Source organism: Poromitra crassiceps (genome assembly GCF_964638095.1).
Source record: "Poromitra crassiceps genome assembly, chromosome: 1".
In the NCBI taxonomy this organism is placed as follows: Eukaryota; Metazoa; Chordata; class Actinopteri; order Beryciformes; family Melamphaidae; genus Poromitra; species Poromitra crassiceps.
This window is the reverse complement of record NC_139623.1, coordinates 11,672,220-11,696,938: the sequence shown is the minus strand read 5'-3', so window position 1 is coordinate 11,696,938 and position 24,719 is coordinate 11,672,220. Positions and strand designations below refer to the sequence as shown.

At 42.6% G+C, this 24,719-nt stretch overlaps 1 protein-coding gene across 1 annotated transcript; it reads left to right on the top strand.

The window, feature by feature from the left end:
* Positions 1-3,069: 3,069 nt before the first annotated feature.
* frrs1l (ferric-chelate reductase 1-like) lies at positions 3,070-9,757 on the top strand (the record flags this gene model as incomplete). Its single annotated transcript, XM_083660713.1, has 5 exons — positions 3,070-3,283; positions 3,850-3,934; positions 4,230-4,368; positions 7,910-8,156; positions 9,585-9,757. The coding sequence occupies exons 1-5, from the start codon at positions 3,079-3,081 to the stop codon at positions 9,755-9,757; spliced, it is 849 nt and encodes a 282-aa protein (XP_083516839.1). The 5' UTR covers positions 3,070-3,078.
* Positions 9,758-24,719: the final 14,962 nt, after the last annotated feature.

Here is a 24,719-nt window from a genome sequence, read left to right as displayed (position 1 = left end):
AGCCCCAATTTGTATCCAATCAGAGAAAAGTTGACATTTTCTGGGAAACGGAAGGTCAGATCGCAATGCCTATAAAGGACTATGTATTTTTTCACCTCGAATCCAATGCCGTCATCTGTGAGCCATCTAAATGGTTACGGTTGCGGAGATACGTTTGCCCTGCATGCAGGGCTACAGGAGAGAGATAGAGGAGGTTTCAAGTCACTGACCAAACCCTCTATTTCAATGATTGCTGTCAGAATATAACACTTATTTTAACACAAAAACATTACTGAATGTACCTTTAAAACACAAGTAGGCCTACTTAGACAGAAGTAGTATTTAGCTGAAACATACCTAAGTACTTGGACATGAAGGAGTATTTGGATGGAATATACTGTACCTTTAAAACTATAAGTAGGCCTATTTGGAGAGAAGGTAGTATATGGGTGGAATATATCTTCAAAACTACAAGTACTTAAACAGAAAGTAGTATGTGGATAGAACATAATACTTGGTCTCCAGCTCAGATCCATAGTGGCTCTACCAACTAACAATTAACAGGCTGGTTACCTCAGTTGGTAGAGAACCTGACTTACGATTTAACAATCTTGGGGCCGAGGGTGCAAATCTCACCTGGGACAAGTGTTGAATTTATTTGTTAGGTATAAGTAGGCCTATATGATGTTTCACTTTATATTAGGGTACACAAAAAGAGTAACTAATGGACTGGTAATAATTAAGTAATGATTAACTAAGGATTAACTACTATACTCACACACTGCCCATTAACTAACCATTAACTAATGAGTAATTACTCTACTAAGGAACTGACAACTAATCATTTGTTGTCAGCTGCAGCTGGCCCCAGGCTCTGGAACGCCCTCCCTCTCCCTATCCGATCAGCCCAGAGCCTGGAGGCCTTCAAGTCCCTGCTCAAGACCCACTTTTTCTCCCTGGCCTTCGACACTAGTTAGCTGCTATTCTGCGCCTTTTATTTATCTTATTACTTTTATCTATTTTATTACTTACTGCTACTCTGGTCTACTTTCTCTTTTTCTCTTTTTATTATTTGCTCTGCTGCACTTTAATGCACTTTGAGCCATAGTGTATTTGTTTCTACCTGCCTTTATATTTGTGTTTTTACCTGTAAAGCACTTTGGTCGGCTGCCTGTCGTTGTAAACGTGCTCTATAAATAAAGTTGACTTGACTTGACATTAACTAATGATTACCTACTATTGGCTACTCACAAAGTGACTTTAACTAATGATGAACTACTAGGCTATACTCAGAACTGACTTACCTAATCATTAGCCTAATTAATGATTAACTAATGATTAAAGGCCATTAGCTAATCATTAACTATTCATTAAATAAAAGTTCGTTTCTCATTAGTTTACTAGTCATCATCATCATCATCAACTCTTTATTAACAGACACATAAGGTCCAATAAGAAGACACACAAGCAAAAAACACTACATTTAAAAAAAATTAAAATAAAGCAATCAGAACACTAAAGTAAGGCACTATACCAGTGTTTCCAAATGCACGATTGGTATTTCACACTACTCAAACTGGGTTGAGTCAGCAGCATGATAATAAAATTTCATAGTAACTTCACCGTAAGTTACAGTAACTTCACAATAATTTCACAGTAACTAGCCTACTATATTATTTGTGTAGGCCTACCTTATTGTAAAGTGTTACCGAATAATCAAGACGCAGGAGTGAGGGGTAGGCTATAGGCCTACTTGCATGGCAAAACAGCTCAAGAAGAAAAGTTAACAACACCTCCAGTGAACACATTGCACTCTCTTTTCTCTATTAAAATGTTATAAAAATGAAATAGGCTAGATGGTAAGCAGAGCCAGATTCTTCAAACCGCATGGGGGCTGAAAGTTGAAACAGTGGATTTATATCACCATCAAGTGGCAGGTTTGTGTACAACCAGCGAGAGGGACAGGTTGGGATGGGCGCGCGCACACACACACACACACACACACACACACACACACACACACACACACACACACACACACACACACACACACACACACACACACACACACACACACACACACACACACACACACACACACACACACACACACACACACACACACACACACACACACACACACACACACACACACCCCTTTGGAAGGTCAGAAAGCATGGTTTCCTGCATTGTAGTGCCTCTGAAACAGTTTGGGGGGTGAGTGCCTAACGCTAACCCAGGGGCAGTAGGGCAGTGATGTTGGACTGGAGATGTAGGCTGCTCCAGCCATCTTCCAGTCACCAGCTCACAGTCTGTAGGATATACATTGATCCACGTGTATTCAGTTTTTCTTATGGTCCTTCTTCACATCTTGTTTGTTGTTCACCTCTAGGCTCGGACTGTAACAATAGTCTGTCTGTGTGCCCTGATCTGATCCTTTGCATCCACCACTATTCAATTTCCCATAGGCCTTTTTTTTTAGCCCCCCCCCCCCCCCCCCCCCCCCCCCCCCCCCCCCCCCACACACACACAATCTCTGCACAGGTTGCTTTTATGGATGACACAAGCTGGGAGGCTGCATTACCGAATATGGAGGAATATTGAATATAATGGAGGCTTAATCTCGGAAGAATTGCGTGATATTGATTTGAAATTGAAAGTACCTCGACAACGGCAGTATTGGGGACACAATTGTCCCAATTGATTGATCCTGTTATTGCACGTAGCGGTTCTCCATTGGACGTTACAGCGAGTGAGAGAGGAGCCCGGACGAAACCATTCACCCGACCAATGCTCCGATTGAAATCTGTCAGCAGCACTGAAGGCGTCTCGATTCGGATTTCCACGAGGATTAGGCGTTTAGACAAAATAGATGGGTAGGATTACGAATCTGGCTAATTTACGATTGGATTAACCTCCTAATCGGACGGTCAACGGCACTGAATCCCCCCGCATGTTCACTGCGAACAAACAGGCGACCAAAACGCAAACAAACAATTACGATGCGAAGATGATCCAACCAATGATGACGATTCGCTTTGATCCAAGGTTAGTTTAGACGTTGCTTTTTTAATCGCCCCCTGGCCCTTTGTATTGGCCATGATTTCCCCACGCAGGCTGGTCCAGTTGTTGTTGCTGCTGATCCAGAGCGGGAGGCGGGGGGTCGCGCCGAGCCCGACCGACGAGGGAGCTCTCCGGGCCGGCCACGGAGAGCACGGAGAGCCGGGACACAAGGAGCCGCACAAGGACTCGTACAGCACCTTCGCCTCCGAGTTCCTGGAGTCCAGATATCTGTCAGATGATGGTAAGGTGGTGTTCCGGATTGAAGAGGCTAGTTCAATCAATCGATTTATCTATTTGTTGCATTGGTGGATTGTGTTTACATGTCGTGCATACTAGCCTAACGCTAGATCACTACAGAAATATATAGGTGGCTAAATAAGAACGCAGTTCTAGGACCCTGTACATAGCCCGTGCTCTTTATGTTATGCCATGGTGCGTTGCTCTGCATCCGACCTACAGGGCCTTTCAGCACCCAGGCCAGCTCCCTGCTAGTAGCTGGCCTGAACCCCCCCCCCCCCTTCCCTCTCTTTCTCTCTCTCTCTCTCCGTGCGTCAGTGGCGCACACACACACGCACACACGCACGCACGCACGCACACACACACACACACACACACACACACACACACACACACACACACACACACACACACACACACACACACACACACACACACACACACACACACACACACACACAGAGCAGATGGCCTCCCCTCTATTTGTACGATGACCATCTTGAATGCAAGCTTTGTTTGCTTTGTTTTTCCTGTGTAACCTTCTAAAAGTGCCAATTTTGTATTTTGCAGGATATCCGTTCCCCACCGCCCCACCAGTGGATCCCTTTGCTAAGATCAAAGTCAATGACTGTGGAAGAACCAAGGGCTGCATCAGGTTAGAAAAGGATATCTGTGCTCGCTCGCCCTCTTTCTCTGAAAACCGGGCTCCCATCCAGCTGTATTCCTCCGGGCTTCCGGCCTCACATGAGAAAACGGGCACATTCCACTGTCTTGTCTTCGTGCTTTGAAACTGGAATGGAACTAATTTGAATAGCTTTTTTCTTTGGTTCTTTTACTATTACTGTATTCTCAATGTTGTCAACCAGTTTCCATGTTCTCCCACTGTAATGCCACCCTTGAGAGTGAAAACTGGACTGTGACAAGAGTGCGCATTATTTGTCTGTGTCTAGGTATGGGAAGCCAGGGTGCGATGCAGAGACATGCGACTACTTTGTGAGTTACCGTCGCATTGGGACAGACGTGGAGTATGAGATGAGTGCAGACACAGACGGCTGGGTGGCCGTGGGTTTCTCCTCTGACAAGAAGATGGTGAGCAACTGCAATACCTCCGTGACTGGCTGCTGCTCCATTTAAAAGGCTAGCGTCTTAATGCATCCCTGTTTTCAGTACAACCGATGTTAACATTTATGAAGTTGACATTGTGCTGGTACAGTAACACAAATGTGTTGTGCAAAATCACACACATGGAAGTGTTGAAAATCATACATCCCTTTTAAATCAAGGATGAGAATGATGAGAATGATCAAATCTAAAAACTATTATTTAAAGTCCCTGGAAACCAAAATCCACAAAAAACATTCTAACTATTAAATTTAGGGTCTTATGTGAGTAATTGTGTGCCTCAGATAGTAGTTGACATTACTTTCAACCCTAACCCCAAAAATCAACGGGCCTGTCTGATTCTCAAATGAACGAGCTTTATAGGTGGCATTTCTACGTAAGAAGTTGTAATTAGGCTGTCTGAAACCAGTTTGATACATAAGTTCACTGAATTTGCAACCTTTCTAGGTACCTGGTTATGGATAATTTTTGCGGAACCATACCATGCACACTTTGGTGGGTTAGGGTATCCCATGATACCTTGCGACCCTTACAACCGACGAAGAAGAATGAAGCGAGCCCCTAATGGCGATGCCCACAAAGCCGACCGCATCAGAAAAAAGTGAAACAATGTTGGCTAAATAACAAACATATTTCACTTTCTTTTCGTTTTTATTCTAGGATAGTCAATAACGTCAGCCTTTACTTAAATTTAGTGCAGTCAGATGTTTGTACAGTGTCAGGAAAGTCACTTTTGAAAAATAGTAGGAAGCATCTTACCTGACGGTGTTCTGGACAGCAGCCACTAGTTAGGTTGCTAATATAACTAACGTTCGAGAACTCGCTCCGCCCGCCCCAAAGCAGGACTACACAGCCAGGATGATTGCACCATTGCAAACATTCAAGTGTAAGTGGAGTTCGTTTTAACTGTGCTTTATTAACACATTCACTGCCAGACGTTTTTTTTTACTGTAGTTAGCTTCTGCCAGAGGGTTTTTTTGAGGATTCTGGCTCATCTTTCAAGACCCGAGGATTCTTTTCTGCTAAGATTTTGTGAACACACAATATCTCAAAAGAACTAATAGAATGTGTGCTTTCTCTGTCTAAAAGAGTTAGTTTGTAGAGTTAGTAGTTATGTAAGCATTAGCAGTTGAATACAGCATGGTTTCAGCGTCAGAAAAATTATTCAGAGATAAACGGCTTTTTGTGAAATTCGATAGAACAGTCACTTTAACCATTCATTTTTGGCATCAGTAAGACGTCAGACATCTAAACAATAGTTTTGAACAGTAATTTCCTCCATAACAGCAGGAAACCCCCCTCTGCTTCCAACTCCTCCCTCCGTGTGTGTTCTCCTCCTGCCTCCCTGGCTCTCCAGCGGCGTGTCACAACGAAGTTGCTGCTGCTGCTGTGCCTGTTTGCGCGGCCGCTGTTTGAGGAAGTCTGGGTGGACTCGCTCGTTTCGTGGAGTTTTGGTTGAGAGCTTTGATGAAGCTTTTGCGATTCTGGTCATATTTATGCTGCGTGTTTCAAAGTGTGCATCCAATCTATTCTTGGAACCCCCCACCGTTGCCACCGCTGTGCATCAGCGCGAAAGTGAAAGCGTTTTCGCCATCAATTTTACAGTATGAGAACGGCTTCCTCGCGCTTTTCCCTCCAGTTTTGGGTCGCCTCTTTCTACTGTGGAGAGACATGTCGCCACTCAGTGGGTCGGTAAAATAGATTATACACATTCAATACCTCCAATTCTGGTGTAGGAGACGTAAAAGGGTTAGATCAACGTCCCACCGTCAAAAAAAAAAATCTATTTTTTTGACGACTCAACTCGTCGTTGGCAGTGAACCGCTGGATTGTGTTTGACGAGTCAACTCGCCATTGGCAGTGAACGTGTTAAATGATAAGCTGTCATTACTTCTCATTTGTAGCGTTTGTAACATTTTCGTTCGCTGGGTTTTACGCTTTTAATTTGAAGGCGGAAAGGGGAAATGGTGTATTTGTAGATTGAATTGACACTGGTCTGTCAATTCTATCAGTTCATATGTACCATTTCCCTTTTTCGCCTTCAAATTAAAAGTGTTCACGGTAGCCTGTGAAGCCTCAACCTTTCTGGATTATAAAAGTAGAATAACGTTAGAGAAAACAGCCCCCAGCCATGCCGTTTTATACAAATTTATTGACAAATGCTTTGGGATTCAACTTGATCAATCTTGGTCAGAAAAAATCTTGTATATTCAATGGAAACAGCACCAGTGCGACCTGTCGCGTGCAATGCTACCTTCAAGCGAGGACGTCTGAAACAAATTATTTTTCATCCACCTATATTAAAATTAGTTACCTAATTAATCAAGTATCTAGTTAGGTAGCTAGGTGATAGGAGCTCACTTGAGTTACAGACAGACCCGACACTTTTCTACAAGGTCTGGATTTCCATTTCCTCATTGAAGAGAGCGGTGCGCGCGGTGCTAAAATGCATGATCTTATCACGTCATAAGATTGAATCGAATCACACACACGCATGCACGCACGCGCGCACACACATACTGACACACACACAGTAGCGCTGTGCACTCGCAGCGGCAGAGATCTCTTCCTCTCTGTAAACCCTCTCTGTCTGTGCTATGCGCCGAGCAACGCGCGAACACACACACACACACACACACACACACACTCCATCTCTCTCTCTCTCTCTCCGTTAACGGAAAGAGAGGTCTCCTCCGAGCAGGTCTCCTCCAGCAGGTCTCCTCCTCCGAGAGAGAGAGGAGACCTGCTGCAGACGGGACACGCCCACACAGTCCGCGGGAGAAACTACACTCTAAAATCTAATTGATTCTCATGACTTTTGCCATGACTGTCAAACCTAAATTTATATACTTTGCGACGTTCATCATCGTTCAAATTTGGCTGGTGGCTTATTAACATAGGTTCCTGTGATGTGATGAACTCAAAATGCTAAATAATAAAAAAAATATTTCTGGTTTCCAGGGACTTTAATTATTTATATTTGAAGTATTTTATTCTGTAATAAGATGCCCACAGTTAAAAAAGAGATATTTTTACAGTATCCTTTGTTGGCACAAAAGTAAAATGCTAATGATACAATTAAGAATTTATTTGACCTCATAATATTTGGATGTCTTCACAATATGTTATCAAAGATTTTGACTTTGTGATTATAATCCTTATTCTTATTTTAAGCTATCAACAAATGTATATCTGTATATACACACACACACACACACACACACACACACACACACATATATATATATCTCAAAATGCATGTAAGCTGTTGTGTACCATCAGTACTTTTATGAAACACTCAGTCAATTTTAGAGTGAATAAATGTCTTCAGTCCAATAAGTCAAGCAAATAAATCAGTGCTAATGCTATAGCTATGGCAGCAGACAACAATGCTTTAAGTAATTTGCAGTCTTGGCCTTTGTGTGCAAAATGATATCATCTGGGACACAGTTATCTATACATTTTGGAAGTACTGAGTAAGACATACCCGCTGCCGCTTATTCCTCAGGGGGGCGACGACGTGATGGGGTGCGTCCATGATGATAACGGACGTGTGCGGATCCATCACTTCTACAATGTGGGCCAGTGGGCCAAGGAGATCAAGAGGAACCCGGCCCGCGACGAGGAGGGCGTTTTTGAGAACAACCGGGTCACCTGCCGCTTCAAGCGCCCACTGTACGTCCCCAGAGAGGAAACGCTGGTGGACTTACACCTGTCATGGTATTACCTGTTTGCCTGGGGACCCGCCATACAGGGTGAGTGTTTGCCTCAGGATCTGTCACTTTTCACTGTCTAGAGCAGTGCTTCTCAAACTTTTTCACGTCAAGGACCCCTAAACGGACACAAATTAGACCACGCACCCCCATTTCTTAAAGAGCGTGGTGCAGTAAAAAAAATAATAATAATTACAGTTAGGACTCAAGATTCTTATGAAAATACCCCCCAAAAAACAAAAACAAATTTAAAACATGCCCCCAGGGCAGAAATATGGAGAAAAAGGTTGCATTATAATGCACATGTTAAAAAAAATGCCATCTGTGCAGATGACACCTGTGACGACACTTGGGCTACTGTACTTACTGTAATAATAATAATATACAGTCAATGTGTACAGCAGAAAACTTTCCAAAACACCAGATGTACGATAATTATCGTATTTGTACGATAATTTACCACCAAAACCAATAGCATTTTGACCCTCTGTCTGTTACGACAGTTTGACACTGCCCAGAATGCATTTCGGCATTGACGGGAGAAAAAGAAAACTCCGCTCCATTTCCCCCCCAAAGGCAACTGTTTACTAACTCCGCTCCATTTCCCCTCCAAAGGCAACTGTTTACTTTCTGTTTAGTTTGGGCTCTATCTATGGTTAATATGGCACTTTATAGTTTCAGTAGTCAAATGTAACTAGAAGTAAAAACTAGTTGATGCCCAATATGCAATCGGTTTTTCAAAATAACGCCTATTTGCAAAGATCATTTTGGGGCCGACCATCTCAGCTCGTGTGAGCCGGCTGCAGAATGGCCTGAGGCGGATAACTTTATCATCGGAGACGGACACAAGTGGCACTCACTGGAGCTCAAGAGGAGAGCAGTTTCAGCTACAGAGGAGGAGTTTTAGCTGCAGAGTGGAGGTGATGTACTGTAGTGAGCGGCCTCTCGACGGGCGGACAGACCGGGACAGACGGTCGGCGTACAGAGGTAATGTTCTGAGGGAACATTTATTGATTATTGTGTATTAAAATCATCACAGGTGTTATTGCTACATTTGAGGGTTTTTATGTGCGTGGCAGATGCTTCACAAAAACCAGTCTACATGCAGCTATGTGTGGGGGAAAAAACAAAAAAACAAAAGAGAATCCTAATTGCTACATAAAAGTCCCACATATTAATGCAAAGTGGTGTCTAACCTGCATCATGCTCTTTGCCAATGAGTGCCCTGGGCCCAGGTGCACCCAATCAGTCTAATGACCAAAATTGTCATTCTGTTATTGTGTTACTTATGGTTGGAACTCAAGTGAGAATAAATTAGCCTTTTTTTTTTTTTTACTGGGGACGCCTTGGAACCCCCTCAAGGACCCCTGGGGGTCCCCGGACCTCACTTTGAGAACCACTACTTCTTGAGTTCTCTCCCTTTTTTGCCGCCTTTCCTCTAATCTTACACCATCGCACCTTTGTCAACAGGCTCCATCACGAGGCACGACATCGATGCTCCGCCAGTCAGTGACCACATGATCAGTATTTACAAGTACGAGGATATCTTCATGCCTTCCACAGCCTACCAGACCTTCAACTCTCCCTTCTGCCTACTGCTCATTGTAGCCCTCACCTTCTACCTGCTGATGGGAACGCCCTAACATGGCACCGGAGAACGCAGGGTCCAGGAGTGAATAAGAGGGAGAACAAGCAATACAATAATTTGCCATTTTTGGCCGACGAGTCAAGTGTACGCTTTGCACAGAAAGACACTGTATTAGATAAGATAAAACAGAAAGTATATATTCAGTATACTGAACTCATATGGAGGATCTTGACGAATTCTTGAGCATATATCGTAGTGTTATCGTGAAATGCTAACTTTGTGCCTGGTCCATAGCCCAGTACATTCAAATATTAGATCTAATAAAAAAAGGAGTAGTATTATAGTTTAAGATAGGCCAATGATTTTGAGTATTTAGGATAGCATACAAATATGAACTAAGAAAATATGAGCACTACGCATATGCCAATAAGTAGCTCTCACAGCTCTTTAAAATGCTGCATGCACTGGTAAATCACTACTGAGAAGAGTAAAGCACCTGAAGATGTGAAAAAGCATTGAACACCACAGCAGGTGAAAAGAAGACAGCGCCTCACACACTGGTCTGGACTGAACACCACAAGCAGGTAAAAAGAAGACAGTGCCTCACACTGGCCTGGACTGAACACAGCTCAGCTCAAAGGAACCCAGGAGCTCAGCTAACAGCCTTTTGACCACCGTCCTTTTCTTGTGCTCAATCATGTTCATGGACATCATCCTCCACAATGTTTTGTAAAACAAAAATATTATAATATAGGAATTGATTCATTCAATAGTTCATACTATCCGAAGGCAATACTATATACCTAAAGTTTTAGTAACTGCCTGCCTGTATTATTTTTTGTATTGCTTTGAACATTCCCACTGGCATTCCATTGGCTGTTAGGGTTTGTTCAACGGTACATGGCACTCTGTCTAGGTGTGTGCGTGTTGAATGATTAGTATAGCCCACTGAAGCAATAACTGAACCATGGTTGAAATGCCATTTTCTTTGGACTATTCCCCCCCCCCCAGGTTATGTAGCCTTTTGATCAGAAATATTAGACCTACTGAAAGTGAATCGATACTAGCATACACTGTTCACATAATTCATGTTAAGATGCCTCCCATTGAAACCAGGCCTGTTATCAATAAAATGGACTGTATCAAGAAAATAGGGTTTTTATTTCAAAGAAGACAGCTCTGCTAGTTTAATAGTTTCAATAGAATTCCATAGCACCATCCAGAAAAAATAAAGAAATAATTGTCCTTTCTTTCTCCCCCGCTTATTGTTAATACAAAGAGTACAAAAAAAACAATATAAATAAATTGTACAACAAATAAAAAGTAAGGAATGGAAGTGAAATAGACCTAATAGTCTAGCAGAAAGGGCCCTCAGATTTTGAGATACCCCTACCTGAGGTAGAACAAAACACAACAATGATTTTTCTTATCTTTAGGGTCTCCCATTAACTCATTGAGTGCCAGCCACTTTTGGAGAACGGACGCTCCCAGTGCCAGAGTTTCAGAGCGTTTTCAGTGATTTCTCGAGGCCCACAGAATATTGTGTGATATTACTATGTAAACACCGAACACGCACAAAGAACGAGCTGACTCTATTGTATCATCAGCAAAAAAAAGTTTATTGATACCATTTTCCGTTCTTTAGTTATGAGCCGGAGAAGATAGGTTGTTTTGAGCAAATACAGGCGTTTCAAATTAGAAGCTGAGATATTCCGCCTTTTGTGAAATGAAGCATTTCAAGCACATTCACTCACTGACTCTGAAGATAATATTTTCTGATGTAGTGACGTGGTGTAGTTGTGTGGTGCCCTGCGTGCCCCACCCCCCTCTCCCCCCCTCAGCTGCAAACTCCTCCCCACACTAACACACAGCCTAACACGCACCCAGTCTATTTTTGGAGTGCTCCGTTTTTGTGCGCCGGCTCCCAGCGCGACACGGAAAAGCCAAACCGGAGTTCTGAGAATGGTTTGGCCCTTCGGCGTCGGGTGCTGCTTTTCTGGCGGCTAATCGTGTGGAGAAACTATGCAGACAGACAGACAGAGGCAGAGGGGCTCAGTTGTGGGCGCGGATTGACTGCTGTTCGCAGCCAACGTCAGCTCCAGACAGAGCAATCTATATGGCTCTGGCTGCAGCATGAGCGGTTTCTCTTTCATCACGGGGCTTTTTCCTGCTGTTTTCCGGACCTTTCTCTAATCTGGAGAGCACTGTCGCCACCTAATGAGTCCGTAAAATAGGTTATACACCTTCAATAGCTACAATATTTGTACAGGAGATGCCTGAGGCTTTGATCCACGTCCCACCGTCAAAAAACGCAATTGACGAACATACTCGTCCTTGGCACTCTACGTTAGTATCTGAATTGACGAACATACTCGTCCTTGGCACTCAATGAGTTAATGAAATTGATTGTCAAATTTTATTTTGGGGGAAAAAATGTTTTTTGGCTGTTCTTTAGAACTACCCCAAACCCTGAAAAAGAGCCAAATTAGGCCAGTCCGAATAGGGGAAAGGTGACAAAAAAGCCCATAACTTGAGAATGCTCACTTTTTTCCTCATCAGATTTGCCTAGGTATGAACCATGGTGGCTGCCCTACATCACCAAATAGTCAGAAAATGATTTACCTAAAAAGGTCATGAATTATAGTCCTGTAAACATAGCTTTAGTTTAGACGGAAATTGTACTTTGTGGTGATAGAAACATAGAACTCCAACACTTTTCTCTCATTTATCAGAAAAACAGAAATCCCCCAAAAATATACCATTACTGAATTGTCTAGGGCAGTGGTTCTCAACTGGTGTAGCCTCAGGACCCACTATTTTCCTTGTCATGAAGTCGCAACCCAAATTTCAGATTTTTTTTTAAACCACTCAAATTTATTGCACAAAAAATAGCGCATTCATTTAATACACAATGCCTTCATGCACTGTTATAAACCTCAAATGAACAAAAAAGTGCAACAGAAGTGCAACTAGGGCTAAAAACCAATTGAAATAAGGCAGACTTGAATTACAGGCCTATATGTTTTTAAATATAAACAAGTCAAACTGGTCATGCTCAGAAAGTCTTATTTGAACTCTATGAAATATGAAATAAAAGGCAGACTTATCTTGAATTACATGCCTATATGTTTTTAAACAAGTTAATAATAATAATAATAATAATAATAATAATAATAATAATAATAATAAATATAGCCGCAAGCGGCGATGCGGGGTCCAAGCTTCCGGTGACTTGGGGGGTATATGTCAGATAGTGCACATTTATTCAGACTTGGTATATGCACAAGTAAACAAAGTTTGGTTGAGATCCGGTGACCTGACGGTTTCCAAGCAGTACTAGTAGTAGTAGTAGTAGCAGTAGTAGTAATAGTGTTGGTAGTAGTGGGAGTGGTAGCAGTAGTAGCAGCAGAAGTACTAAGAATAGTAAATGGTAAATGGACTGCATTTATATAGCGCTTTTATCCAAAGCGCTTTACAATGTGCCTACATTCACCCATTCACACACCGAAGGCGGCCAGCTGCCACGCAGGGTGCTGGCACAGCCATCGGGAGCAATTTGGGGTTCAGTGTCTTGCCCAAGGACACTTCGACGTGCGGACTGGAGGAGCCGGGGAACGAACCACCAACCTTCTAATTAGTGGACAACCCACTCTACCTCCTGAGCCACAGCCGCCACTAGTAGCCAATAGTAGTAGTAGTAGTAGCAGCAGCAGCAGTAGTAGTGGTGGTTGGCTGTTATAGCGCCACCATCTGGTAGATTGGTGTAATTTTTTCCTCTGAGTAGTGGGTGATGTCTTGAAACTTGAAGTAGTACTTGGATAGAAAACAGTTTTTGTGTACAATATCCCTTTAAGTATCTGGACAGAAAGTGGTATTTGGGTAGAACATACTGTCAATACGACAAGTACTTCTCTGGCTCTGCAGATACATATAATATGGTCTACAAAGTTAAATACAACAGTCTGGATAGCTCACTTGGTAAAGCACATGACTTATGCTAACTAAAGACCATTGCCGCTCAAAGTTCAAACCCCACGTGGGATGAAAAACTTTCAACTTCAGACAGGTAAGTCAGTAACAGTAATTAAAACCCCACATGCTGCCTCCTTATTTTGCGGTGTTTCATTAACTTTTTCAATATCTTGGAAATGTTAGCTGGAGATTGCGTGGCTGTGTTCAAGAACGTGTTTTGCAACAGGAGAGGTTAGTTCTTGTCTCATGATGGAGCTTTTGTGTTCTGAAATCAGAATTTTCAGTTGTCATTGTGTCTTTCCCACACACACATCAAACCATAGGGCGTAGTGGCGTCCACTACAGAAGGTTGATGGGGTTTATCCCTGAAATTGCTTTTGGTGACTATAGCCAGCTAGCCAGCATGGCAGCTTGTCATGCAGTCCATTTACCATTAAGGACATTTTTGTATTACACACATAATGCACCACTTTACATTAAAAGTATGCCCTGAATGGAGGTGTTTGAACTAATTGGTGTGGGTTGTGCTGTTACAATGGAACTAAAGTAAAGGTAAAGTCCCACTGATTGTCACACAATGTGTGAAATTTGTTCTCCGCATTTGACCCATCCCCTGGGGGAGCGGTGAGCGGCAGCGTGCGCCGCGCTCGGGAATCATATGGTGATCTAACCCCCCAATTCCAACCCTTTGATGCTGAGTGCCAAGCAGGGAGGCAAATGGGTCTCATTTTTATAGTCTTTGCTATGACTCGGCCGGGGATCGAACTCACGACCTCCCAGTCTCAGGGCGGACATTCAGACCACAAGGCCACTGAGCTGGACACATGAGTGACAAGGATAATTCAGATTTAATTCTCTTTTTGGACCTTTCACATCTGAAGACACAATAATGTATTGGAATGTTTTTCCTTTCATATATCTGAAAGAAGGCTCCCAGCAAACACAATTACATCATGATGATGTTCTGATATCATCTTTCAGTGACGTCCAGGACTAGGCCAAATCACAGCCGATTTGGGGATCATTTAGACATCTACACAGGAATGTCAAGAGGACGTCGAAATATGACGTTACCATAAATAGGCATATTCAGTTATTCTGCTATGTACACAGTGTGTATTCAGCAGCGTTATACATAATTATATCCAGATTAACCTTTATTCTACATTTTCAAAAAATAAAACAGTTACCTGGCCGTGGTTTGAACCCAGGACCTCCAGCTTTGGTGTCTGCTACTTTACCCCTACACCATCCTTCCACAGCAATGACAAGGCACGGATATAACCTTATTATGGCATAAACTTGTTTTTATTCAAACGTGGGTGTCAAGTCTTTGTGGATCGGGCATTACTGTGTGACATCTAAACCAACTATGTATTATGCTACAGCAGATGCAGAACCCCAAAACACATTAACCCCACCCAAAATGCTACATTCCAACTTCCAGTAGTAGTAGTAGTAGTAGTAGTAGTAGTAGTAGTAATAGTAGCAGAAGTAGTAATAGTAGTAGTAGTAGTGTTGGTAGTAGTGGGAGTGGTAGCAGTAGTAGCAGCAGTAGTTGTAATTGACCGGTTAATGAGTTGTGGGCAATTTAGTGTTGGCGTGTGTTTCATTAAAAGTTTCGAGATTTAGCATTTCAAAACGGTTTCACGTATCCAAAATCCTTTACTAACCTTAGGTCGGGGTAGTCCATAGATGGCCCAGAAAAAGTTTTGTGTGATTTGGCCAAACGGTCTAGGAGGAGCTCGCAAAAGTAGGTTTTTGATCAAATTCAAAATGGCGGAAAATCTACCACGCAGTAATGGGCGTGGCCTAGTGGGTTAGATACATGATGCTCCAGGGAAACCAGTAGATGTGGAATTTTGATTCTACAGCTCGCAGTTCAGAAGTTATGGACCGACAAACGTGAAATTGGCTGTTATAGCGCCACCATCTGGTGGATTGGTGTAATTTTTTTACTCTGAGTAGTGGGTGATGTCGTGAACCTGTGTGGAAAGTTTGGGTGATGGGGGGTGTATGGTTTCTGAGATCCACACACTTTTAGGGCAGGAAAAGAACAAAAGTAAATACACAAAAGTTTAAACATTTATCATTTCAAGACGGTTTCACGTATCCAAAATCCTTTAATAACTTTGAGTCAGGTAAGTCCAGAGATGCCACAGAAAAAGTTTAGGCTCATTCAGGCAAATGGCCTGGGAGGAGATAGCAAAAGTAGGTTTTTGATAAAATTCAAAATGGCGGAAAATCTAGGCACACGCAAATGGGCGTGGCCTATATGGATAGATGCGTATTGATCCAGGGAATACAGCCGAAGTGGAATTTTGATTCTACGCCTCACGGTTCAGAAGATATGGACCATAACGCGAAATGGTCTGTTATAGCGCCACCATCTGGCCGATATGGGTAATTTTTTGTTTCTGAGTAGTGAGGCACATTTACAATCTATGTGCCCAGTCTGGCTATGCTGAGCCTTACAGTTTCTGCTGTACATACAGTTTTACCGGAGAAGAAGAAAAAAAAATAAAAAAATAATCGGAACAGATACAATAGGGATCCACGCACTTCGTGCTTGGACCCCTAATAATAATAAAAATAAAAATATAGCCGCAAGCGGCGATGCGGGGTCCAAGCTTCCGGTGACTTGGGGGGTATATGTCAGATAGTGCACATTTATTCAGACTTGGTATGTGCACAAGTAAACAAAGTTTGGTTGAGATCCGGTGACCTGACGGTTTCCAAGCAGTACTAGTAGTAGTAGTAGTAGCAGTAGTAGTAGTTTTTTCAGTTTATTTATATTTAGTAGTAGTAGTGTTGGTAGTAGTGGGAGTGGTAGCAATAGTAGCAGCAGAAGTACTAAGAATAGTAGTAGTAGTAGTAGCAGCAGCGGCAGTAGTAGTGGTGGTTGGCTGTTATAGCGCCACCATCTGGTGGATTGGTGTAATTTTTTCCTCTGAGTAGTGGGTGATGTCTTGAAACTATGTAGAAAGGTGGGTGATGTGGGGCGTATGGTTTCTGAGATCCACACACTTTTAGGGCAGGAAAAGAACAAAAGCAAATACACACAAGTTTAGACATTTATCATTTCAAAACGGTTTCACGTATCCAAAATCCTTTAATAACTTTAGATCGGGGTAGTCCATAGATAACCCAGAAAAAGTTTCGTGTGATTTGGCCAAACAGTCTAGGAGGAGATCGCATAAGTAGATTTTTGATAAAATTCAAAATGGCGGAAAATCTACCACACAGAAATGGGCGTGGCCTAGTGGGTTAGATACATGATGCTCCAGGGAAACCAGTAGATGTGGAATTTTGATTCTACAGCTCGCAGTTCAGAAGTTATGGACCGAAAAACGTGAAATTCGCTGTTATAGCGCCACCATCTGGTGGATTGGTGTCATTTTTTTACTCTGAGTAGTGGGTGATGTCGTGAACCTGTGTGGAAAGTTTGGGTGATGGGGGGTGTATGGTTTCTGAGATCCACACACTTTTAGGGCAGGAAAAGAACAAAAGTAAATACACAAAAGTTTAAACATTTATCATTTCAAGACGGTTTCACGTATCCAAATTCTTTCTAAGTTTTTAAATCAGGGAAGTCCAGAGATGACACACAAAAAGTTTGGGCTCATTCGGGCAAATGGCCTAGGACGAGTTCGTTTTTTTTTTTTTTGAGAAAGTCCAAGATGGCGGAAAATCTAGGCACACGCAAATGGGCGTGGCCTATATGGATAGATGCGTATTGATCCAGGGAATACAGCCGAAGTGGAATTTTGATTCTACGCCTCACGGTTCAGAAGATATGGACCATAACGCGAAATGGTCTGTTATAGCGCCACCATCTGGCCGATATGGGTAATTTTTTGTTTCTGAGTAGTGAGGCACATTTACAATCTATGTGCCCAGTCTGGCTACGCTGAGCATTACAGTTTCTGCTGTACATACAGTTTTACCGGAGAAGAAGAATAAAAAAATAATCGGAACAGATACAATAGGGATCCACGCACTTCGTGCTTGGACCCCTAACAAGTTAACCTGGTCATGCTAATCCAGTTTCAGTAGTCTGAATTTAACTAATATGAAATAAAAAGGAATCACAGGCAGGCTATATGCTTTTTAGTTAAACTGGTCATAACTTTTAATTAAACTGGGGCCATGCTAATCCAGTTTCAATCATCTGAATTGAACTAAAATTAAATATGAAAGGAAAAGGCAGACTTCTCTTGAATTACAGGCAGAGCATATGCTTCAGCTTGCTAAACAAGTAAAACTAGTCAGGCTAATCCAGTTTCAATAATCTGAATTTAACTCAAATGAAATATGAAAAAAAAAAAAAAAAAAAAAAAAAAAATTGGTCAATGTCCGCGACCCAATCAAAACGGCCCCGCGACCCACCTTTGGGTCGCGACCCACCAGTTGAGAAACGCTGGTCTAGGGTGCTATTGAACACTAACCAGTAGTTGAATGGAGATATCTGGTACCGTTCTATTGCAAATTAGATTTCTTTAGACATAGGCCTACTACCTCTTCTCTGAAAGTCAAATTAGGTCATTCCAAATGGGGGATAACTGGCATAATACTACTACTACTACTACTACTACTAATAATAATACATTTTATTTGGTGACACCTTTCAAAACACCCAAGGTCATTGTACAGTGCATAAAAGAGACATAACATTCTAAAAGATCATACATAAAAACAAGCATTGCAAACACCAGCAGCATTAAAATACGACGGACGTAGATAAAAGAAAAGACAGGAGATACACACGGCAGGCGAATAACATAGATTGCGTGCTGTATATAATTAAAGTAAGTAGGCCAATTTGAAGAGGTGGGATTTGAATGTGGTGATGGAGTCAGACTGTTGGATGTGTGATGGCAAGGAGTTCCAGAGTCTGGGTGCAGAGCAGCTGAAGGCCCTAGCACCCATGGTACTGAGGCGAGTGGGGGGGGACGGTCAGGAGGCCAGCTGAGGAAGAGTGTAGGGAGCGGGAAGGGGTGTATTCCTGGAGGTCAGAGAGATAGGTGGGGGCTAGGTTGTGTAGGGCTTTGTAAGTGAGCAGAAGGTTTTTGTAATCAATCTGGTAGTGAATGGGAAGCCAGTGGAGTTGAATGAGGACAGGGGTGATGTGGTCAGATGATTTAGTGTGGGTGATGATCCAGGCATTTGGAGTCTGTTGAGCAATTTGGTCGGTAGGCCAGAGAGAAGAGAAATCTGGGATGTAACAAATGTGTGGATGAGGACTTCGGTGCTGTGTTGGACAGGGGTGGGTGGAGTCTGGAGATGTTGCGGATGTGGAAGAAAGCAGACCGGGTGATGTTTTTTATGTGGGGTGCAAAGGAAAGGGTGCTGTCCAGAATGACGCGGAGGCTCTTGACTTGGGTGGAGAAGGGAACAGGGAAGCTGTCAATGATGATGTTTGGGGCAGTGGTGTTTTGAGCTTTGGAGAGGATGTTTTTGGAGCCGATGAGCAGGGCCTCGGTTTTACTGGCGTTTAACTTCAGGAAGTTCCTGCTCATCTAGCTCCTGATGTCCTGGAGGCAGGCGGTGAGGGAGATGGGAGGAAGAGCGGTGGTGGGTTTGGTAGAGATATAGACCTGGGTATCATCGGCGTACCAGTGAAACTGGACACCATGGTGACGGAGGATTTTACCCAGGGGGAGGAGGTAGGTGATGAATAGGAGTGGACCCAATACTGACCCCTGGGTCAAACGGCAGAACACCCGGACGTGTGGTTCCCTAGTTGGGCAAACTGTTGTCTGTCGGGGAGGTAGGATGCAAACCAGGGAAGTGCAACACCAGTGATTCCAATGTTCGCCAGGTGCTCCAGAAGTAGTGGGTGGGAGATGGTATCGAAAGCAGCTGAGGGGTCAAAGAGGATGAGGATGGTGACTGGTGAGTAGTCCAGAGTCAGCTGCATGGAGGAGGTCGTTAGTGATTGTTACCAGGGCTGTTTCAGTGCTGTGATTAGGGCGGAAACCATATTGAAATGGTTCATGGAGGTTGTTTGAGTCGAGGTGGGACTGGAGTTGGGCGGCAACCACCCTCTCAAGAGTTTTGGAGATGAAGGGGAGGTTGGAGATGGGACGGTAGTGGTTCAGGTCAGATCGGGTACTGTAGCCTGTAAGTTAAGAATGCTCACTCTGATGGTCATCATATTTGGAGAGGGAAATACCAGGTGGCTGAACTACATCACCAAATATAGTCAGAATGTGGGTAACCCAATAAAATAAAGTTTATCTAAATTACAAGCCTCTAAAACATAGAAATACAAGGTGTAAATATTGGAAGTTTTATTGAAACTGGAACATTAATCCAAACTATATAAATCAGTATCTCCTGTCTTGACATGACAAAATAATACAAGTATAATAGTAATCATAATACATTTGTTTTATGGTAGCCTCAAATCTCAGTGTTTCATTTCATTTCATAAACAACTAGAACGACCGCACCGCAGATTTATGCTTCCGCCATTAGTTCATTCTTGACTCAAAATCGCCATTTGAGGTAAATTGGAAGAAATTCAAGGCACTCTGATCTTGAACTTTGGCCTTTAACCATCAAAATCTAATCAGTTCATCCTTGAGTACAAGTCGATGTTTGAGGCAAATTTGATGAAACTCCATCAAGGCATTCCTGAGATATCGCGGTACAAGCTTGAAAATGGCGTTTGAGAGGTCACAGTGACCTTGGCCTTGGACCTTTGACCACCAAAATCGAATCAGTTCATCCTTAAAGTCGAGCTGAACCCAAGAATGACTTTTCTTTTCTTTTAGTTCAAATACCTGGGTATGCAGTGCACCTATTTAATAATGTATGCAAAACAAATCACAACAATCTAATTTCTTTAGTTTTTCACACTTTTTCACATCAAAAGTTCGTTTTTCAAGATTTCATTGATAACAGTAATTTACAGTTTGCTGACGTCACCTTGTACTATCATATTTCTACCCCATTTCAACCAATCATATCACGAAATGCAGCTGTCAATCAAATCTTCATTTCTGGATCATTTTCTCTTCCAAATGAAGTAGAAAATGGCGCCTATAGTGCCTGTCATCTGCCAGAATTCCTATCCCATAAACTAACTAATAACTTGGCCAATTGTTAGAAACATGAACAAAAAACAAAAAGTATAATCTCTAAGAATGCAAAGAAATGTAACTGGCTCGTTAAAACGCGCATTCCAGGGATATCATATCGTTACAGCAGCGATAATGGCACGCGCATCTGAGAGCTTGGTTGTCAGGGGTTGCACTTCGGAGATTCCAGGCCGACGTGCTGCACTCTCCGCTCTGCAACACGAAGGCAGCTAGTTGCCTGCGGCTCGCTGAGCTCCGCTCCTCTCGTCAAAAGGCTCTTCCCGAGGGGAGCGCCGCAACACACTGAATCCCACTCGATTTGGAGGCGGAACATGCCAGGATTGGCCAAAGCCCAATCCAGTCCCCAGAATTGTCAAATAAAATCATCGACATGATACTATGACCCGCCTCTCAACCTGTCATCTTAGACAAACTATGTTTTCAGTCTGAAACGGACTCATTCTGCACGTGACGAACAGGTTCAGTTCGACTTTAAGTCCAAGTCTATGTTTGAGGCAAATCTGATGAAATTCCGTTCAAGGCATTCCTGAGATATTGCGTTAACAAGCTTGAAAATGGCGTTCGAGAGGTCACAGTGACCTTGGCCTTTGACCACCAAAATCGAATCAGTTCATGCTGAGTCCAAGTCGATGTTTGAGGCAAATTTGATGAAATTCCGTCAAGGCATTCCTGAGATATTGCGTTAACAAGCTTGAAAATGGCATTCGAGAGGTCACAGTGACCTTGACCTTTTAACCATCAAAATCTAAACAGTTCAGGAGAACGGACTGGAAAACAAAATAACCAAGGCAAAAATAAAACAGAGGAATAAAGTGAGTCATTTGACCTGGTATAGACCTTATTCGCTAACCCCGGACAGCGCCATATTGTTGACATACCGTCCTGCAGCTGACAACTATAGTAACAGCCTTATTGTCGTTTCTGTTCCATTACAAAATAGCGATAGTGATGACAGCAATCAAAACCCCAGAGTTGTTGTTTGTATGCTGCCGTTAATGCCTGTAATAATAAACAAAAGAAAAACGAGGTGAACAGACTTTGCTGTGAGGAGCTGTCAGAAAGTTTCACCTGTCTCTCCTAACTATCCACACATCTCCTGTGCTGCTGACATATCCTCCATCTCGCTCCCTTCACGTCTGAGGACGGTAGAGATAGAAACAAACCACGGGGACTTTATTGCTGTCATTACTACAGCCATGCCTAACGCAGGTCACCATCCGAACACAATTGGAACGATACAGGTAACGCTAACGGCGGCTAGCTTCCTATAAACGCTGCTCTCACATAGGTTGTCACTTAAAGCTGCAGCGCTATGTCAACAATATGGCGGTGGTGGGCGTGCCCATACGTGAGTGACGTCAATCGAATAAGGTCTATATGGACACTTGTTTCACCCGCCAAAGTCCAAATATCCAAATATGAAATACAGTATCAGCCCTTTGTTGAACATATTATGACCCTACCAGATTATTGTGCCAGTGTTTGGGAGTCTGGGGCACATTCACAAGCTTCTACTCCATGGACTGCAATTGTAACGATTGCAAAAGACTGATGCAAACAAAACTGTCTAAATATTCTGTGTACAATATTGTAACCTTTTTCCAAAGTATTTGGATCTTTCATTGTTGCTGCGCGTACAATGTTGGAAGGCCGACAGGGAGGCACTGGCACTTTTCACTCTCTCCACAGTTTGCATCTTTGCAATACCAGTGAGTAATGTATCTCACTTCTGTAGATGCTGCCGTGCTGGGGGTTTTGTAAATAGGACTGGTTGAATGGCTCCATCTCTGACAATCTATCCCTTGCCGATAGGACTCCATAACAGGGGTTTGGACATGTGACTGTGACACCATATCACTGTCTGATACATTGCTCTTTCTGTCTACCAGCATGTCATGTACTCACTGGCTGTGACACAAGTAGCTTGTACAGAATAGGAAAGACAACAGCATTCACCAAACTCAAGACCCATCTCAGCCAGCTCAACAATCAATTTCATTAATGGGAGACCCTAAAGATAAGAAAAATCGGTAACCCTTTATTTTACAGGTACCCTAGTTACATATGAACTATTTGAAATTACACATGAACACCAAATGTAATTACACAGTAATTACCAATAGTTATAAATGAAGTTCATATGTAGTTACATTGTAACAGACCTGTAAAATGGAGTGAGTCTATTCAACTGTAGTTCATATGTACTTACATTGTAACAGACCTTGTAAAATGGAGTGAGTCTGTTCAACTGTAGTTCATATGTACTTACATTGTAACAGACCTTGTAAAATGGAGTGAGTCTGTTCAACTGTAGTTCATATGTAGTTACATGGTAATGGACCTGTAAAGTGGAGTGAGTCTATTCAACTGTAGTTCATATGTAGTTACATGATACCGGACCTGTAAAGTGGAGTGAGTCTATTTAACTGTAGTTCATATGTAGTTATGGTACCGGACCTGTAAAGAAGCTCCGGGCTGGGACAGAGATTGCTAAAACCAAGTGGTGGATTCAAACCACTGAACTTCAGATTGCAAAGCAAGTGGCTTTAACCACTCAGCCACGAGGGCTTTCCAACTTTCTTAGTGAAGTTTGGGAGGATAACTGTATGTCAGTCAGATGTAGTTGCCACTTCATAGCTTTGTTATTATAAACAGAGGCTTGGGAATCTTTTTTGATACTTTGTTAGTTGTAGCTTGAAAGACAGGCAATATTGATTAATATGAATGCATTTCTGCAGTGTGACTGTGCCAGACAGGTGTCTTACGAAAAGTGTCAGACGAGAGACTGAGGTCACACACACACACACACACACACTCACAAACTATAACCATAACTTTCAAAGTCTGAAGGGAAAGAAAAGATGGCAGTGCCCTCATGTCCATTTCCTGTTATTGCAGTAGCGGTGGTTGTGGTCTCGGTGCTACAGATATCTGCGGTGCGCAGTGCACGGCATTTCTGCAGTGTGACTGTGCCAGACTCCCCCCCCCCACACACACACGAGCTGTAAATGGCTCATGTGACTATGTCCACCTCAATTCAGAAAATGATTAGAATGTATTTAAAAAAAAATATATATATATATATATATATATATATATATAAATAAATGTTTCTAGAGCACAGTGCATACAATTTATTTAGCAAATTGGGGGGAGTTCCCCCTTATGCTTCACATCGGGGGGGTTTATAGACTTGGGGGGAGGGGGTAGACTTTGGGGAGAGATGATCCAGGGGTCTGGTGACCACAGGGGCTTCGACTGGATCCCCAACTAATTGAGAAATTGATGGGGAAAATGACTCATTTACAATAAGCTAACAATTAGAATGTAGAAGAATGGCTATTTTGATTATAGATTCACTGTTACCTCTATACCTACAATACTTTTATTTTAATTTTGTATGGGAATTCTGGACAAAATCATATCTACAACTAAAAATAAATATTTTCAATATTATAACAATCAATATTTTCCCCAAGTCTCTGTTTATAATAACAAAGCTATGAAGTGACAACTACATCTGACTGACATACAGTTATCCTCTCAAACTCCACCATGAAATTCAGAAAGCCCTCGTGGCTGAGTGGTTAAAGCCGCTTTTTTTGCAATCAGAAGTTCAGTGGTTCGAATCCACCACTGGGTTTTAGCAATCTCTGTCCCAGCCGGGAGCTTCTTTACAGGTCCGGTACCATATAACCACATATGAACTACAGTTAAATAGACTCACTCCACTTTACAGATCCGGTACCATGTAACTACATATGAACTACAGTTGAATATACTAACTCCACTTTACAGGTCCGGTACCATGTAACTACATATGACCTACAGTTGAATAGACTCACTCCACTTTACAGGTCCGGTACCATGTAACTACATATGAACTACAGTTGAATAGACTCACTCCACTTTACAGGTCCGGTACCATGTAACTACATA